The sequence below is a fragment of the Cebus imitator genome, unplaced genomic scaffold, assembly GCF_001604975.1.
Source record: "Cebus imitator isolate Cc_AM_T3 unplaced genomic scaffold, Cebus_imitator-1.0 Scaffold247, whole genome shotgun sequence".
Classification (NCBI taxonomy): Eukaryota; Metazoa; Chordata; class Mammalia; order Primates; family Cebidae; genus Cebus; species Cebus imitator.
In genome coordinates this window covers 1,057,806-1,077,825 of record NW_016107562.1, presented here as the reverse complement: position 1 = coordinate 1,077,825, position 20,020 = coordinate 1,057,806, and the positions used below count along the sequence as shown (strand labels likewise).

The window sequence follows — 20,020 nt, the reverse complement described above, 5'->3', positions numbered from 1 at the left end:
TCTGAATCCATTTTCCTGTCCCTCAAGCCTGCTCTTCACTTGTAATTGTGTTTCATGAGCCATGCAGGCTAGAAACCATAAAATAATTTTTGCCTCTTTTTTCCCAGTCTAGTCAGCTGTCTGTCGATTTTTTTTTCTCTTATGTGTGTAGGAGTAATATACTACCACTCAACCTCTACTGTAAGGTTGGCAGCCCTGATAACTCCTTTTTTAATTTAGCATGTTATGGATGTATTTCTGCTCCCAAAGGAATGAAGAGCAGATATTTCCACATGCAACTGTTGCTTTAAATACAGCAAACTTACTGAATCTAACTCCTCCTTCCTGACCCACCAGTTTAGCCAATCATCTCAGATTCCAACCATTTTAAGAGATGCCTAGCTTCTCTTACTGTATTCCAATCTGCCCTGCACACTACAAGCACAGCAAATCTTAATTATGAAAGTAAGGTTTCAGCATTAAAATATACTTGATAGGTAAATCCCCAGTGACTACAGGGCAATTCAAACTATACAACATGGCATACAATCGGGCCTCAGTTTATCTTTTTGGCTTCAGATCCAAATAAATATTCCTCCAGTCTGTTACATTATGTTCTAGTCACTTTGCTAGCTGTTCGCTAAGCCCATCACTACTGTTTATGCTTTTCCTTCTGCCTGGGTTCCCCCATGACCTGTGTACTGAACATTTTGTACATACTCGAACATGGCAATTAACACACCATATTGTAGTTTGTCAATTCTTCGAAACAGCAGTTATGGTTTATTCATATGAAAATTTCCCAATCCTTACCACTGTGCCTGAGATATAGATGAACAACACATGCTTGATAAACGACATTCCAAATGTTAAGCTATGTACAATAGGCAATATCTACATCAACGTTTGTCATCCTGCGTACAAGTTTTAACATCATAGAATCAATAATACATGGGAAATGTACAGATAAAAACGTACTGCCCCGCCAGGCAAGTGGCTCACATGAGCCTGTAATCCCAACACTTTGGGAGGCCGAGGCGGGCAGATCACGAGGTCAGAAGATCGAGACCATCCTGGCCAACATGGTGAAACCCTGTGTCTACTAAAAATACAAAAATTAGCCGGGCGTGGTGGTAGGCGCCTGCAATCCCAGCTACTCGGGAGGCTGAGGCAGGAGAATCGCTTAAACCCGGGAGGCGGAGGTTGCAGTGAGCCGAGATCGCACCACTACACAAACAAACAAAAAAGCAAAAACGTACTGTGAAAAGACTGGCAACAAAATAGGGAAGGATGAAAAGTCAAATGTGTTGATTTAGGACAGAAGGCACTAAATACGGCCAGGGAGAAGCTGCGAGGAAAGCAGGTGGGCTCTATTCTAGAACACTAGCTCAGGAAAACTCACTTCACCGGAAGCCAGAAAAGAGCAGAGATCGGAACCGGTGAAGTGGCCTCTCTGGCCCACGCGGTCGCGTGTGTGGACGTCCTGAGGAGCTACTCGCACATCAGGGCGCTCTGCTTTCAGGAACCAGAATGTCGAGTTCCCGGGCGGCTTGGGCCGCAGACACCCCTCCTTGAGAAGGCACACCCAGGGTGGCTTCTGCAGGACCGATGGCCCGAGCCACGCACCGGCCGCAGCAGCCCGGGAGAAGGTGCGCGCCGCAGCAGGGGCAGAGGGAAGGACCACGTGTGCTTAGGGCTTGGAGAGAGGGCACCCCAGTCAATTACAGGACCCGGGTGCCAAGTCCTGAGAACCGCGGGCAAAGACAGGCACAATCCTCGCCCTCGTGGTGTGGCTCTTCAAACTACTGTGGAAACGCAACTGCCTCGAGCTGAGGGCGCCCCCACCCGAGTCCAGGTTCCTCAAGTCACCCTCTTCAGATGCGGGGCGGCGGTGGCCGCAGGAACCGCTGCATGCCCAGCTTGGGCCTCCTCCCGTGACCCCAGGCCCAGGACGGTCCCCTTGGTTCTCACCGAATCCTTTAATGAGCTCGGTGAAGACCCCGGGGTCGCTTTCCATGAGGCACCACTCCCCGGCATTGCCCGTCATGGCCCCGGCCACACACCGCCCCGATCCACCTCTCGCTCTCGGCCGCCCCCCGCACCAGCTGCCGCCGGCCACAGAGCTCAGCAAACCCGCCGCCGAGCTCGTCAACCCCACGTCACCCCGCCTACTTCCCGACAGCCTCCGGGCGCCGGCACCTGCAGCGCGGCGCAGCGCGGGAGGACGCTCTAGCCACCCTAGAGACATCGAAACTCTTCCCAGGCCTCGCAGGACCCGTAGCGCATTCGGAAGGGCTGGGGCCTGAGAAGAAAGGGCGGGGAGCCAGAGCGCCGAAGGAGGTAACATCCGGGATCCTCGCCCCTCGGGGGGCGGGGCAAAGGAAGAGGGGCGGGGCTCTTTCCCGGGAACCGAACCTGGAAGCCCCGGCGGCAGCGGAGCTGTGGCTGTCGCTGCCCGTCAGGCTGCTGTCTCGTGTCGTTTCCCAGCGCTGCGCAGGACTTCTCCTGACGGCGCTGCAGGTCCGGCGGGTCGGCTGCCAGGCACAGGTGAGGACACTGCGGGAGGCCGGCCGGGAGCCTTTTGTGCGGTCTCAGCGGCCCCAGGGACGCGCAGGGTCTGACCAGTCCTCCATGTCTCTCACCCGGCAGCCCAGGGGCTGAGGCCGGGCAGACGCCGCGAAAGCCTCGCCCTCCCCCGCCCCGCTTCCGCGCCCACCCGCCTCGGTCACGGAACCAGCATCGGGTGGGCACATCCTCGCTGGGCCCGGCCGGACCGTTCCTGAGGGTGGGCCCTTCTCGCCGGTCCGCCGCTCCCCCGCTCCCCCGCTCCCCACAGGCCGGCGTCGCGAGGGCCTGCGTTACTCCTCCTCTTTCTCCTCCTCCTCCCGCGGCTTCTGCGCGGAGAGGCGTCGCCCGGGATCTCGGGTTGGAAGCAGGATCTTTGTGGGAAGACGAGGCGGATTCATCACAGGGAATAACGAGGCGGAGGAGAAAGGTCTGTCCTGCAGTCCGTGGGGATGCTGGACGGGTGGAAGGGACGCGCTGCGTCCGGGGAAAACGAGGCTGAAAGCCGACGTCGTGTGTTAATCTAAGAACGTTGGGAACGGTTCTAAAGCTGGATGAGTTGAACCAAATATGGCTGTATTTGCTAAGTCGCCCTCATTCCACAGGCGCTTACAGAATACTATAGTCTTAAGATTAAAGTCTTTAAGAGTATATTTACTCCTTAGAAGTTACATGTCCCAAGAAAGACCTTTGGCTTCCAGAAGAGAAAAAAAATGTTTTAGTGGATAAAACTGTCTTCTTCCTTCTCAAACAGGTGACCTATGCCCTGGAGGGCTTCCCTTATGTGAAGCCACGAAATAAGCATGGTAAATTGTCTTAAGGGAAGCAACAGAGTAGCTTTTGTATTAAAACAAACATGAGCAGTTATGGGGTAGGAGCCAAAATTAGTGTGAAGTTCTGGTTTAAAAAAAAAATTGTAAGTTTCTTGAAGTTTATCTCAGGAAACTCTGCCCTTCAGTGTGTTCCCTTGCGATACTTAATTGGAAAGGTTTAAGAGGCACAAAAATTCTGAATGGCATCAGAGCCCGAAGTGGTTTATGGTATTTTTTTAATCTGCAGTAGTATTGCTGTGAACTTGTAAATGTTTTTGTGCAAAATAAATACATCAAAACTAAAATTTATGTGATACCCAACTTAGTTAACATGATACCTATTGTAGAAAGACCAAACTGAAAATTTAGCCTTTGGAACAATATAGAAACAAGCAGAGAAGGGGATAAAAATTAGTTATGTTAACATTTAATCCTGAGAGTTCACATAAAAAGCCGGGTTTCTGGATTTTTGAGAAGAATGAGATCTGGTACCACTAGTTTCATACCACAAGGCAGCCATCTGGCAGCTCCCCTCAGACTAGCATGCTGTCATTTTTGCCACAGTCCTTTCTCATCAGTTTTTATAGCATCACATTGACCAGTGGATTCAAGTACCTGTATCATGGGCCCATTTTTGTAGTATTGTCTCTTTACATTTGTCTTGTACTCTTGCATAGATATGTCAGCTTTGACTTCATTTAAAAAGGAATAAACTGCAAATGTATGACTTCTTGGCATGAAAGGTAGCATTTTCAAATAAATTATCAAGAGACTTTGGAAAGCTTTTGAGATGTGTAAATTCAAGAAAAAATAAGATTCCTTGGAAATAACATATTAGTACTGATAAAAGATACTGTACGTGTTGTAAGTTCTGATGATTGTGAAACGAAAAGAAGTGCGATTATATAATGTGTGTTATTAGCATTTCCTGATTTTGCAGCCTAAATAAATTTTAAAAGTAGAGAAATGGACAATGTATAAAATACAACCAATTTCAAATGTGACCATGCTTTTAATATTATAGTATTGTAATATTTAACTTCTCAATAATTTAATTTATACAGATTTAATACAACATTAGTTGTATGATGTGCTTTAAGAGCACTAGATAGATAGATCAGGCCCATATAAAGAATTAACTGTACTTTTTTGTTGTTAATCTGGATTTACAACACTTGATTATCCAGGAATGGATTAACTGATGACCAGGCTCTGACCTCACTCACTGCCCAGTTGCCTTCTAAACCACTAGTAATGGAGCTTATGCTTTGAGGCAGGAGATGATGGCAGGTGGAGAAAGAAGAAATTAAGTTGCTGTATATGTCTGTGTGTATCTCAAATTGCTTTTGAAAGTCAAATACAAAAATTATAGGGCTAAATACTATTTTCATGTAATCAATTCTATTGGTATTCTCCATTCTGATATAGATAATAGCAGAGTTATTTTAAGTTATTTAAATAACTTTCCAAATGTATTTTACCTAGCCAGTTTATTTTTATATTTTAAATAATAGATCTTTAGAATATAAATCACATATCATGATGTTTACTAAAGTATCCAGTGCATTGGTTTCTAGTATATTCAGAGTTGCACAATCATCACCACTAATTTCAGAACATTTTCATCACCCAGTAGAAATCCCCTACCCATTAGCAGTCACTTCCCAGTCTTCCCTCCCCATAACCTCTGACAACCTTAGACTAATGTACTTTTTATTTCTATGAATTTACCTACTCTGAAAAATTCATGTAAATGGAATTGTAATATAATATGTAGCCTTTTGTGACTGGCTTCTTTCACTTGGGATAGTGTTTTCAAGGTTTGTTTACATTGTGTCTTGTATCAGTCAGTACTTCATCCCTTTTTGTTGTCTAATAATAGTCCATTGTATGGATATACCATATTTTTACATCCCTTCATCAGTTGATGGACATTTGGGTTGCTTCTGCCTTTTGACTGATGTTGCTTCTACTTTTTGAATATTGATAAAAACATCTGTGTACAACTTTTGGTATAGGTACATGTATTCATTTTTCTTAGGTGTGTGGTGGATTTCCTGGGTCGTATGCTAACTATATTTAACCTTTTGAGAAACTGCCAGACTGTTTTCCAAGGTGGCTGTATTATTTTACATTCCCACCAGCAGTATATGAGCGTTTCAATTTCTCCAAATCTTCACCAACACTTAATATTATTGTTTTGATTATAACCATCATAGTAGATGTGAAGTGATATCTTGTGGTTTTGATTTGCATTTCTCTGATGACTAATGATGTTCGTCATCTTTTTATTTGTTTATTGGCCATTTGATAATCTTTCAAAAAACACCTTTTCAGATTCTTTGCCCATTTGTATTTCTTTGGAGTAATGTTTGTTCACATCTTTTGGCTATTTTTACTTGGGTTATTTATCACTTTATTATTAAGTTCTAAGTGTTCTTAATATAGTCTAGATACAAGTCCCTTATCATATGTATGATTTCCAAATATTTTCTCTGTTCTTGGGTTGTCATTTCACTTTCTTGATGATGTCCTTGGAAACAGAAATTTCAAATTTTGATAAGTGCAGTTAATCTTTTTTTTGGTCACTTTTGCCTTTGGTGTCTGTGTTCCAACACAAATTCTGTAGCACCAGGTGGGTGTCCTCCACTTCCATTGAGCACTGACACTAACTACCCAGGGTTGGCATCAGATCCCATAAATTGAAAGGCAAGGTCCCCACTAAGAATGCCATTGATTTGGACACCAGCTGCACGTGGGGTCCCCAGGCTACTCACACTTCTGCCTTGCGAGCTAGGAATTCAGGACTTTCCATGATCCCCTCAAGGCTGATAATTCACTACATTGACTCACGTAACTCACTGAAAGTGCTCTACTTGGATTACAGTTTTATTATAAGGGACACAATTCAGGAACAGCCAAACAGGAAGTAGACACATATGGCAAGGTCTGGGGCAAGGGAAGTATGCTGAACTTCATGTCATCCTTATGAAATGTGGGCATATCACCTTCCCAGCACATGAGTGTGTGTTCAGCAAGGATGCTCCACTGAGCATTGATAAACAGAGTTTTTATGAGGTTTCATTACGTGGGCATGATTGATTAAATCATTAGCTACATGACTAAACTTAAACTTAAGTCTTCCTCTTTTCCTAGAAAATTGTCCTGACCAGTTTATTCCTCTAAACATATGGTGGTTCTGTCTAGTGACTAGCCCCCATCCTGAAGCTACCTAGGGGCCTATGTCACCTCGTTAATGTAATACAGACACTCCTGTTTCTTGGGAAATTCCACAGCTTTTTGATACTTTCTACTGGGAACTATGTACAAAGACCAGATCCTCTTTCTTGTAAGATGCCACAGTATCACATCACTTAGCCAAATTTTAAGTATATTTGCATATCACACTCAGTGACAAGAAGGAGAGTAGCTTGGGACTTGTTACCATTCTGTTTTTCATCTTTCATTTTTAAAATATGAATATGACCCTGGTAAATTTATACAATCAAGTAGAAAGGTGCCCTGGCTGCTAATAATGTTATCTGTTCAACTGTTTTGTGTTACACTCTGGAAAGTACAGTCACAGAAGCACAGAAAAAGCTAAGCAGTTTCTGCTGCAGAAACACTGAAAGGGTATGTCCCCAGGGTTGTCATTTATATCATAATATACAAAAGGAAGAGTCTATGAATAAGTGACTTTATTTTTTGTAATAGGGATTATAAGGATTACACCTACAGATGACCTCTGAGCCTTCATTTTGCTGCTTGCTCTAGAAAAGTACTTGAATACCTAATATTAAATATATTAGAAAAACAGAAATATTATTCTTAGATGACATTTTTACCCAGAATTCATTACTTTTCTTTAGTACTTTTTAATTTTTTCTTCATTATATTTTCACTGCCTGCATATAGTACATTTATTATTTTATTCTGATTACAGAATTTACCTTAAAGATTTGTATTACATTTTGCATTACACATATTGAGGCTTTTATTTTCAAAATAAACATGCTACGGGAAAGAGAAACCAGTTATGGGTAATTCTTTGGCAAATGGTTCAGAAAGTCAACTTTAATGATACTTGGCTTTAAGTATGTATTACTAATTACATAAAAGCACTACAAAAGATAAAAATGGTAACTTGGTTTTTTCTGCTCTCAAGGGAACCAATAATGCAGCTGCATGTGGTCACAATGAATAATACAAGGAAAAGAATTTGAGGGGACAGGAAATTTCAAGGTTTAATTTGGGACCTTTTAAATCCCACCAGATGTGCCTTGGTGCAGGAAAGGTGGTATAGTGGAATTATCTGATACTAGATGTCATTTTAATGTTACTCATCTAACAAATATAACTAATAAGCAGAAGTAGATAAGTTGGAGTGCCACCAGAGACTGTTTTTATGAAAGCTAAGGGAGGGACTAGCAAGGTCTTTGCAATGTACAGAAAAAGATAACATTTTCTACTGGAATTTGCAATTAAGGTGTCAGTCTTTGAGCAGCATGTTAGTCTTCTTAAAGTGTTTTGAATCGAAAGGTAGAGATAAAAGCCAAATTGAAAAGAGGATAATAATAAATAGGAGAAGAGGCATCCAGGAGTTTCAGCCTGTGCTATATTCAGTAAGTATTAATTTGTTTCTAACAACTAATGTCGAGTCTTATTTGAAATATTGACACTAATATTTCTAGCACAGTTCAGATCACTGTCCCCCTTAGTCACATTCAAAATGTGAGGCTCTCCATTCTCCCATGCACTTATCCCCCCACACCACTATGTGCTCCCTTCTCTGAGACCCAGTCTTTCATTCCACCCCATCTACCAAACTTCTCTACTTAACCATTTGGCATTCTACATCTCCTGTCAGAGGGGAATGTCTTCAATTTCCTTATCCCTCACTCCCTCAAATCTATCTTTACCTATACTCTTTACCCTTAAAAGATAAAGGAAGTACATCTTTTGCTCTCAGTAGACCAGGCTCAACCTGGATGCTCTAAGCTCATTATGTCTCATTTCTTTCAGGAATCTAATTCCTTCAATTATCCCCCTTCTCTTCTGTATCTTCAACTCTCCAAATTGAATCATTCAACCTTAGCATCTTCCCATTGAAAAAGGTAAAAAGATTTTTCCTCTATGTCCCATCCTCTCTCTTAGTTTTTAAGCATGTGTCTACAAAAGAGTAGTCTATCTGTGAAGTTTCTTCCTCACTGCACATCCTCCTGATCTCACTGTAATCAAGCTACTTCTTGTACCACCCTACTCCAGTTGCTCTCACTAGTCACTCCTGTTTGCTAAATTCAGTGGTCATTTTCTAGCCCTTTATTTACTTGTCCTCTGACCATTTGACATTACCAACCATTCACTTGAAGTTCTCTTCATTGTGGTCCATGATACTATATTCTCTGTTTATATTCTATAAATATTCTATACTGTATTCTCAGTTTTCTTCAACTCCGTGCACCTCCTTTTCTATCTCTCTTTAAAAGGCCCTTCTTTCCTTAGTTCTAACTTGTTAATATTCACCAAGATTCAATCCTTAGTCTTCTTCACAATATGTAAATATGCTCAAGTAAGGGTGACCTTCAAGAAAGAAAAACCTCTTTTACCTTGTGTTCCTCTTTAGATTATGACCATATTTGTCAACATGTCTTTATGGCTCTGCAGGATGCTTAGACAATTTCTTTTCTGGAATATAAAGAGAGACCAGGATTTCAGAAACCTCTTCCTGGAGTGCCTTCCCTAAATTTATCAGTTTTTTTGTTGGCCTTCTCTGCTCAAATCTTTCTGGATTATTTAGACAGTATTATTTACTCCCTTGCTCACTCACTTTTCTACTACAGCACTTAATTGCAGTTCACCTTCTCTGCACAAATCTTTCTGGATTTTTGAGACAATATTATTTTATACTCCCTTGCTCACTCATAATACTTTTCTACTGCAGTACTTCATTACAGTTTGCATTGTGATTCTGTCTCTGCAGATGAATGTGATTTCCCTGAGAGCAGGAGAACAAATTTTTTTTTAGTCTCTTTAATGGCAGAGAAATCGCCTTCATATCTTATACATAGTATGTATTCAGTAAATGCTGGTTGAAGTTTTTGTTAGTTGTGCTGTTTTGTTTGCCATGGACAGAAGCCCAGTACACCGAAATAACATGACAGATTGAAGGACCTCAATAAACAGTGATACTGTAGTAAGAATAGAGGTGGACTGATGAAGAAGTGACAGTTGTGGTTCCTCCATTAGAAGGATAAAGAGGGAGATTGTTTGCAGACAGCTCGTTCTAGGAGTTTTACAGGTAATGGAAGCAGTAGAGAGAGGGTACTTACAGACAACACAAAACAGTTAACCTCTGCCGGGCGCAGTGGCTCACACCTGTAATCCCAGCACTTTGGGAGGCCGAGGCGGGTGGATCATGAGGTCAAGAGATCAAGACCATCCTGGTCAACGTGGTGAAACCCCATCTCTACTAAAAATACAAAACATTAGCTGGGCATGGTGGCGCGTGCCTGTAATCCCAGCTACTCAGGAGGTTGAGGCAGGGGAATTGCCTGAACCCAGGAGGCAGAGATCGCACCATTACACTCCAGCCTGGGTAACAAGAGTGAAACTCTGTCTCAAAAAAAAAAAAAAAACAGTAAACCTAAAAATGGTTTAAACAATAAGGATACATTTATGACATAATAAATTTATAAGCAGGGCAGTTTCAGGTAACTCAGTGATATTAAGGACCCAGGTTCTTTCTGTTTTTTTCCGTTCTGATGTCTTTATATATTGGTATGCTCTCTTAAACTGGCTTCTCTCAAGGTCTCAAGATGGTTGTTAGCACTCCAGGCATCACTTGCAAATGAAAATGTCAGAAGGCAGAAAAGGGAACATTTCTTTTTAAGAGCCTTAGCCCACTTTTAGAATGAAGGAAATCTCAAAAGCTGATTTATCATGTCATACTGGCCAGAGTGATAACACATGCCCAACTGCCTATACCAGTCATGTGGCAAGGAGAGCACCATGATTATTGGGCCTGGGTCCAGCAGCAGCATCATCACCCAGGAACTTGTGATGAGTATACATGCTTAGGCCTCACTGCAAACCTACTGAATTATGAAAGAAACACTGGGCAGTGCCTGAGAGGGTGCTGACCCACCAGTCTGTGTTTCAATTAGTACTTCAAGTAATTTCGATGTACACTGAGTTTGTGAACCACTGGCTTAGAGCAATCAAGATCCATCCCTTGGGGCTAGGGAAGGGCTTAGCCTCCTTTGAAGGATATGAGGCCAAGAAGAGAAGAGAGAACAGGGAAGAATGAATGTTAGATAGGCAGCCAAAAAATGTTGACACAGTTCTTCTGGGAGTACGGTCTTTCTTAGTGTCAGCTTCTGTTGCTGCCCTCCCTTCTTTTATTCTCTGTGTGGGTGGGCCTCATGAGGCCATGCTGACCTACCTGCTTAATCTCTGAAGCAGCACACTGTATTTCAAAAATGTGACTCATTTGCTTCTGATTATCACACCACAGTGGCTATAATCTAGTTTGTTTGCTGTGAAGGACTTTTAGTTTCTTTAGATTGTAAAAATATGAATGCAAAACAAAAACACTTTAAAAACTTAAGATATTACCAGTAGTCATTTCAAAATACTCAAATATGTTTCTTTCATTTTCTGCCTTTCCTGATTTTTCTTCAGGACATTTATATCGATTTTGTAGTAAAGGAAAACTATTGAACTTAAAAGATGTTTTTAAAGTAATAACATTTCAATAAAACTACATTTTGTTTTCCTTTTGTAATTTTATTGTGCCCATCTAGTTGTAATAACATTTTGCCTTTTTGATAGGTTTCCTAAAAGACAGGAAAAATGGAGGAATCTGTAAACCAAATGCAGCCACTGAATGAGAAGCAGATAGCCAATTCGCAGGATGGACATGTATGGCAAGTCACTGACATGAATCGTCTACACCGGTTCTTATGTTTTGGTTCTGAAGGTGGGACTTACTATATCAAAGAACAGAAGTTGGGCCTTGAAAATGCTGAAGCTTTAATTAGATTGATCGAAGATGGCAGAGGATGTGAAGTGATACAAGAAATAAAGTCATTTAGTCAAGAAGGCAGAACCACAAAACAAGAGCCTATGCTCTTTGCACTTGCCATTTGTTCCCAGTGCTCTGACATAAGCACAAAACAAGCAGCATTTAAAGCTGTTTCTGAAGTTTGTCGCATTCCTACTCATCTCTTTACTTTTATCCAGTTTAAGAAAGATCTGAAAGAAAGCATGAAATGTGGCATGTGGGGACGTGCCCTCCGGAAGGCTATAGCAGACTGGTACAATGAGAAAGGTGGCATGGCCCTTGCTCTGGCAGTTACAAAATATAAACAGAGAAATGGCTGGTCTCACAAAGATCTGTTAAGATTGTCACATCTTAAACCTTCCAGTGAAGGTAAGCATAAGATCATTGGTAAGAGGGGTGGATAAGGGATATCCAATGAATAGCACATTTTTATTTAATATAAAACAAGCATGTAATATTTTGCCTTTCATTCTCAAAACATACATTCATTCAAATATGTTTAATGCCTTCCTGGAATTACACACCTACCACAGGCCATCAAGACATTAATAATCAAGAATCAAATGACAGTCTTGTAGGTTAATATTCTGAAACTTAAAATGTCAGTGTCCTAACTGTAATGCTCACCCAAGGGATTATGGACTGTGTAAGCAGGATGGGCAAGATCAAAAGTCAGAATAGGCAAAACAGCTCCTTGCCAGTAGGTGGCAGATGGCCATGCTGTACCCACCGCTCTAGCCCATTATTTTTTACCCTCCCCATCTTGTCTTCCAAGGATGTGTGTTCTATGGAACCTAAAGATACACTATATCAGTTACCTGCTAGTGCTGAACTTAACAATTCAGGAAGTTCATTGTCTTCAGGCAGTTAGTTAGAGGACATGGTAACTTGGGGCAGTTTTTCTGTATCTATGGATAGAGACCTTTGAGAAGTTACTTGGATCCATAGTAATTACTAGTCCTTTTAAAGAGATAAATAAGAAAAGCTCTTGGGCAGAAGTAAGATTAAAGTGTGAACTTCCACAAAAATCAACATGTCCAAAATTTGACTTTTTTTTTTTTTTTTTTTTTTGCACCAGAAGTGAAACTTGAAAAGACATCCACTCAGAAGGGTGGATTCACATTTCAATTCTGTGGCCTTAAGCCAAATAACTTAACCTGAGTTTCTGTACCTTCATCTATTAAAAGTAGGGTAAGGAGAATAAGTTTACAATTATCACAGTTATTGTGACTAAATGTCCTAGCACCTAACATAATAGAAGTACACTGTTGGTTCTCTCTTTCTTCTTCCACGCATATCTTTATACACAGAATCTCTTCAGTAATTTTTAACTTAATGTTTTTTTGACTACAAGTAGAATTTTTCAAATGAAATGTAAACAATAAATTGCAAATATTTATATGTACAAGCATTTTATTTTTTTTATTAGATTATATGTTTTAAAATAGTTGAATGATACAGAAACATATGACGCAGTCCTACCCTTCAAAAGAAATCACTGCATATCAGCAGTCCCCAGTCTTTTTGGTACCAGGGACTGGTTTTATGGAGGAAAATTTTTCGACAAACAGTAGGGAGGGCAGGGTGGTTTCAAAATGAAACTGTTCCACCTCAGGCGTTAGGTTCACATAAGGAGAACGCCATCTAGATCCCTCACATGTGCAGTTCACAGTAGGGTTCTCACTCCTGTGAGACTCTAATGGCCAGCCACTGATCTTACAGGACATGGAGCTCACTCACCTGCTTCTCACCTCCTGCTGTACAGCCCAGTTCCTAACAGTCCCTGGACTGGTAATCGGTACATAGCCTGGGAGTTGAGGACCCTTGCTGTATATGATACATTGTAATTTACTCCAGATTTTTCCTAAACATATATTACTATGTTTCACTAAATTTTGTTATATGTTTTCCGTGTTTCAGTAAAAAGTATATTATTGCTATTTTTTTCAGGTCAGTAGAAATAGTTGCATATATAGTGTTGTATGACTATAATTTATTTAGCTAGTCTCTTTGACAACAGTTGTTTCTGGTTTCTTATACTGTTATAAAAATACTACAGTGAAAACACTTGCATAGAGTACATACTTGCATAATGGTTAAATCCACAAACAGTATGTGAAAGGGATCAATGTACCCACATTTGAACACTGGCTGTTGTCTTTATTTTTTAATCTCTTCCAATAGAATGGTGAAAGATTCTATCTTGTTCTTGGAATTTACATTTTTGGACAGAAGCTCATCTTTTCATGTGCTGATTTTATATATATATATATATATATATATATACACACACACACACACACACACATATATATAATAGACATATATGCATATATATAAAATAGTTTATACTATTGTATCGTAGCCTTTTATCCACTTACTGTCTTTTTAACTATTGATTGTAGTCACTATTCATTCAACAGATATTTATTTATTTTATTTGTTTGTTTATTTTGAGATGGAGCTTTGCTTTCGTTGCCCAGGCTGGAGTGCAATGGCACAATCTAGGCTCACTGCAACCTTCACCTCCTGGGTTCAAGTAGTTTTCCTGCCTCAGCCTCCCAAGTAGCTGGGATTATAGTCATCTACCACCACGCCCAGCTAATTTTTGTATTTTTAATAGAGACAGAGTGTCACCATGTTGGTCAGGCTGATCTCAAACTCCTGATTCAGGTAATCTGCCCACTTCAGCCTCCCAAAGTGCTTGGACTGCAGGTGTGAACCACCATGCCTGGCCCTCAGCAAATATTTATTGCACACTACTATGGATAGACACTGTTCTAAGAACTTGGGGTTCATATTACAGGAGTTAATAATAATGTATTATTTATATACATTACATGCATTTTTCCTTCTGTGTTTTTTTTTTTCTTTGTCCAGGGGGACATTTATGGCACACTAAAGTTTGGAATTTTAATGTAATCAAATGTATCCACGTCTTCATAGGTTTATGTTTTGTGTTAGGATTAGAAAGGCCTTTGCTGGCCTAAAATATGTATCTGTGGTTTTTTTCCTAACATTTTAATGGTTAAGAAACATTATTTTCTACGTTTAAATTTTTGATCCAAACATTTGATCAACGTAAGAAGGACTTAGGCATCCAGCTTTATTTATTTGTTTGTTGAGATGGGTCATGGAAGTGTGAAGCAAGAACTGGACTAAGACCACCTGTTACTAGTTCTAATTGGACCAATTAGTTTCTGAACTTGTGAAAATAATTTTCTGTGCTTTGTTTTCTTGGTCTATGTCATGAGGAATTAGTAGATGTCCCGTAAACTTACTTCCACACATAGGATTCTTCAATTTGAAGTTGTTGAGGGCAGAACTCATCATTGAAACCATGTTAGTAATGGCAATATCATGATGGAGATAGAGAATCCATAGTGTTTCAAAGTTTAAAAATTTGGAAAAACTCTAAGCTACAGAATTAATAATTTTAATGCCTAAACTATAATATGTATTTATAACAGATAAAACAAGTCAAAATGCGATTTAAGTAATCAGGTACGGTATTTTTAGTTGATTTTGTACTAAAATGTGTAACATACCAAGAGTCACAATACTTGAGAAGGTCCTGCATGTAACTAGTAACAGGCGGTCTTTCTCTTAGTCTAGTTCTTGCTTCACATTCCATGACCCATCTCAACAATTGGCCAACCCAATTACACAACTGGGTAGGACAGATCTGCTTTAAGGAATTTTTGTTTTCACTAGAAAAACAAAATAGAAGATACACGCACATGAAACATTTACTCATTTAAGATGATTTTGTACCAAAATTTGGAACATGACAAAAGTCACAGTACTTGAGAAGGGCCTGCATGTTAGTGTTAACTTTTCATCAAGTTATTTAAATTAGAATTTAAAAATAACATTATAGGCTCAATCAGCAAAAAGATGTGTTTCATATGGCCTATATGATGTTGTAGGGAAAAAAATGAATTTTTTGTCATCTTTAAAAATCAGAAAACATAAAAACCTGTATTCTGGCTTCGCTTGAAAGTAAATTTTTTTCTTTTGGTAGTAATTAGTCAATACATAGCTACAGCTCTTGTCAGGGCATACTCTCTTCAGTCACCACAACCTAACAACTCCCTATTGCGTCACCATGGTGGTTTTTTTTTTGAGATGGAGTCTCACTCTTTCGCCCAGGCTGGGGTACACTGGCGCGATCTTGGCCCACTGCAACCTCTGCCTCCTGGGTTCAGATAATTCTCCTATCTCAGCTTCCCAAGTAGGTGGTATTACAGGCATGTGCCATGATGCCCAGCTAATTTTCTTATTTTTGGTAGAGACAGAGTTTCACCATGTTGGGCATACCGATCTCGAACCCTAGGCCTCAGGTGATCCACAGGACGCCTCGGCGTCCCAGAGTGCCAGGATTACAGGCGTGAGTCATGGTGCCTGTTCTCACTGTGTTTTCTTTCTTTATTTTCTATGCCCTTCCCTCATAGATGTTTTAATTTTGTAATCCAGTCCCTGATGTTTTATAGAAGTGGTGAAACTAAGACCTAGAAAGATCACCATTTGTTGGTAAAGTATAGGCTAGAACCCAGATTTTCTCACCCCTAATCAAAAGCTGTTTTCTCTTTCTTCTATTGGAAGAAATTGTGGAAGGAATCAAAAAGTTACTGTCTTTCTTTTTTTTTTTTTTTTGGACCGGTAATACTTCTCATCTATTAAAACATAATGTAAAAGAACTTACCTACCTGTCCACTTCTTACTTCTGCTGTTTGTAAATATGTATATTTTATTCAACAGCAAAGAGAGACAAGTGAATATAATTAATATAATATTAGTTGAGATCGATCTGTACTCTTGTGAATTGTCCTGAGATTATGGACCTAAAACTTTCTAATACTGGTGTCTTTAAAAAAAAAAGAAAGAAAAGCCTCTGTAATAAAATGACTCAGGATACAGAAGGTTTTTTTACTCCAGCGTCTCATATTTAAATAGTAATAATGGAATAAGAAAATTAATTCAACCTCTGTGCTTAATTGTTATATCATAGAAAGCAGCATCCCAGTGTAAAGGTGTTAATTCTTGTGTATCTAGTTATGTTGATCATATAATGCATTTTGTGGAAACATGTCCTGTTTTTTTACTTGGTAATCATGCATGCTTTTTCAATTCTTTATCTTGTTAAAGGACTTGCAATTGTGACCAAATATATTACAAAGGGCTGGAAAGAAGTTCATGAGTTGTATAAAGAAAAAGCACTCTCTGTGGAGACTGAAAAATTATTAAAATATCTGGAAGCTGTAGAGAAAGTGAAGCGCACAAGAGATGAGCTAGAAGTCATTCATCTAATAGAAGAACACAGATTAGTTAGAGAACACCTTTTAACAAATCACTTAAAGTCTAAGGAGGTGAGTAAATTATATGATACAGCATGTGATTAAACATGAGTAATTTACTGTAGGTGTTCAAAGGATAAACGGGGTAACTATATATTCTTTTAAAAAGAGAAATTATTTAAAATATATCTTGAAATTAATGTCTATTTAAAACACCTACCATGATGTCCAATGTGATGTAAGTGGCATTTGTGTTAGTTTCACTGTAGAAAGTCTACTGCCTTGCTAGTTAAAAAATAATCATCTATGTATTTCCTTTATACTGCACTTCCTTTTTCTAATAAAAAACAAGTTAGCTTATTTGATGAGCCTTTGATTTAGACAAATTTTAATTCTGAAAGTACTCTGCACCCCAAATGAAAGCCTCAGAGACTATATTATGAATATTTATTGATATAGATATGTTATACTGATCTATTTTCCCTTAATTCCTGATGTTTCTACCTATGTTACTGCAATAGGTATGGAAGGCTTTGTTACAAGAAATGCCTCTTACTGCATTACTAAGGAATCTAGGAAAGATGACTGCTAATTCAGTACTTGAACCAGGAAATTCAGAAGTATCTTTAGTATGTGAAAATCTGTGTAATGAAAAACTATTAAAAAAGGTAAGCATTATCAGTGTTCTTTAGCTACTACTAACTGAAAAAGTAGCTCTTAAATTTTAGAAATGCAGTCAGCACATTTTTAAGGTATTTTGAGATATTTATCATACTGAATTGTATTATGGCTCTTAAGTGTAAGTTGAATACATTTTCATTTTTCTCTTTTTTGTATGAAATACAGTAACACAATATTGTTAGCTGCAATAACAAAAATCTAACAAATATACATAATCACTATTTTTTGCTAAAATTTTCTTTATACTTTCTGCCTTTTTTTGTTTCTAGGCTCGTATACATCCATTTCATATTTTGATTGCATTAGAAACTTACAAGACAGGTCATGGGCTCAGAGGAAAATTGAAGTGGCGCCCTGATGAAGAAATTTTGAAAGCATTAGATGCTGCTTTTTATAAAACATTTAAGGTAGTGATATGATTTTTGTTTTAAATGACTTGAGGCTTAATATCTTTTGTAATAATACATTTTAAAGGAAGTATTAATAGTTTAATCATTTTTAATTAGGTATTCATTTTTCTTTAGTTCATATGAAGTGGGTATATAATTAAAATCGTAAGTTTTTAAGTATTTCTCTTTACCCTTGGACAGCAACTAGTTATTCTAAGATCATTTTAGTAACTTTTAAGTTACTGACTCTATTAATAGTTTGTTTTCTCAGTGCTAGAAAGAAATAACCAAGACTAAGTAGTTTATAAAGAAGAGAGGTTTAATTGCCTCATGGTTCTACAGATTGTACAGGAAGCACAGCGGCTACTGCCCTGCTTCTGAGGATGTCTTGGGAAACTTACAGTCATAGCAGAAGGGGAAGCAAACACGTTCTTCTTCACATGTCGACAGAAATGCCGAGCAAAAGGGGGAAAAGCTCCTTAAAAAACCATCAGATCTCATGAGAACTTATTCACTATCACAAGAACAGTTTAGGGGAAATCGCCCCTGTAATTAAATTATCTCTACCTGGTCCTGGTCCCACCCTTGACACTTGGGGATTATGGGTACTACAATTCAAGATGAGATTCGGGTGGGAACATAGCCAAACCATATTAACAATCATGGCAGAAGTAGGGGTGTGGTGCTAAACTATTAGAAACTGCCCCCATGATCCAGTCACTTCCCACCAGGTCCCACCTTCACCTCCCACCAGGTCCCACCTTCAACATTGGGGATTACAATTGAACATAAGATTTGGGTGGAGACACAAATCCAACCCATATCACTAACTTTAGAAATTTGCCTTCCTATGAGGTCCTTTGACTTGGTCCTCTGTTTTTCCCATTAATTGGTAGATAGATCTCATGAGTCTTGATTGAAAAAATGAGTTTTTAGTAATGGAAATCTCATATCAAAGACATAAGCTAAAACATCTTGCTATATAGCAAAATAATAGCAACCAAATTCAGCAGCAAAATAAAAGGGTTGTATACCATAACCAAGTGATACTTATCCCTAGCATGCAAGGATGGTACAACATATGAAAACTAATCAATGTAATACATCACATTAGTAGAATTAAGTGACAAAAACAACATGATTATCTTACTGATGCGGAAAAAGCATTGGCAAATTTCAACATTCCTTCATGATAAAAAATAAAACCACTGTATAAACTAGGAGTAGAAATGAACTTCCTCACCATGATAAAGGCCGGAGATTTATAAAAAAATGTTTATACCTTATAGCTAATGTCATAATGGTGAGTGATTGTAAGGTTTTCCCTAAAATCAAGAAAAACACAAGGATGCCCAGTTTTTCCACTTTGATTCCACATAGTATTGGAAGTTATAGTAATAAGGCAAGAAAATGAAATAAGAGACATCACAATTGGAAAGAAAGAAGTAAAATTATCCTCAGATGCCATGATCTCATATTTAGAAAACCCTAAAGAAACCCACACAAAACTACTGAAGTTAACAAATGAATTCAGCATAATTTAGGGTATAAAACCAACACATAAAAAAATCAGTTGTATTTCGATATACTAGCAATGAACAATCCAAAAAAAGAAATTAAGAAGACATTTCCATTTACAGTAAAAGACAGGAGTAAATTTAAGAAACTGCAAGACTTATACACTAAGAACCACAAAACACTGCTAAAAGAAATTATGAATAAATAGACATCTGTGTTTATCAGTTGGAAGACTTCATATTGTTACTAAGATGACAACACTATCCAAAGCAGTAAATCTACAGATTTAATACAGTCTCTTTCAAAATCCCAATGGCATGTTTTACAGAAATAGAAAAACCCACTCTAAAATTCCTAAGAAATTTCAAGTGACCTGAAAGAGCCAGAACAATCTTACAAAGAAGAACAAAGCTAGCAGACTCAACTCTTCTGGCTTTCAGTTACTAGAAAGCTGTAGTAATCAAAACGGTGTGGCAGTGGCAAAAGAATAAATATATAGACCAATGAAACTGAATAGAGAGTCCAGAAATGAAACCTTACATACATGCTCAGTTGACTCTTTTTATTTTTATTTTTTATTTTTTTTGAGACAGAGTCTCACTCTGCCACCCAGTTTGGAGTGCAGTAGTGCAATCTCAGCTCACTGCAGCCTCCACCTCCTGGATTCAAGTGATCATGCCTCAGCCTCCCAAGTAGCTGGGATTACCGGTGTGCACC

At 39.0% G+C, this 20,020-nt stretch overlaps 2 protein-coding genes and 1 non-coding gene across 11 annotated transcripts in view; 1 reads left to right on the top strand and 2 right to left on the bottom strand.

Annotated features, from left to right (window-relative positions):
* Positions 1-2,860, bottom strand: part of UCHL5 (ubiquitin C-terminal hydrolase L5) — a 47,960-nt gene extending 45,100 nt beyond the window's left edge. For 4 of the 9 annotated variants that reach the window (XR_001816510.2, XM_017498622.2, XM_017498623.2 and 1 more), the window contains exon 1: positions 1,951-2,244. Coding sequence is in view for 5 of the 9 variants with exons in the window: in XM_017498622.2 (XP_017354111.1) it covers positions 1,951-2,227 (277 nt within the window). In the remaining 4 variants the exon portion in view is untranslated. Of the gene's footprint in view, positions 1-1,950; positions 2,298-2,394 lie in introns of those variants that run through there. The other 5 variants (XR_005195484.1, XM_037727911.1, XM_017498625.2 and 2 more) reach the window with 5 other exon arrangements.
* On the bottom strand, positions 144-278 carry LOC119466977. The gene has a single exon (XR_005195490.1). It is a non-coding gene; the product is annotated as a small nucleolar RNA U109 (small nucleolar RNA).
* Positions 2,198-20,020, top strand: part of RO60 (Ro60, Y RNA binding protein) — a 25,540-nt gene continuing 7,717 nt past the window's right edge. The window contains 5 exon segments of the mRNA XM_037727908.1: positions 2,198-2,526; positions 11,187-11,787; positions 16,567-16,787; positions 17,237-17,383; positions 17,666-17,803. Coding sequence (XP_037583836.1) covers positions 11,208-11,787; positions 16,567-16,787; positions 17,237-17,383; positions 17,666-17,803 — 1,086 coding nt within the window. The 5' untranslated portion in view covers positions 2,198-2,526; positions 11,187-11,207.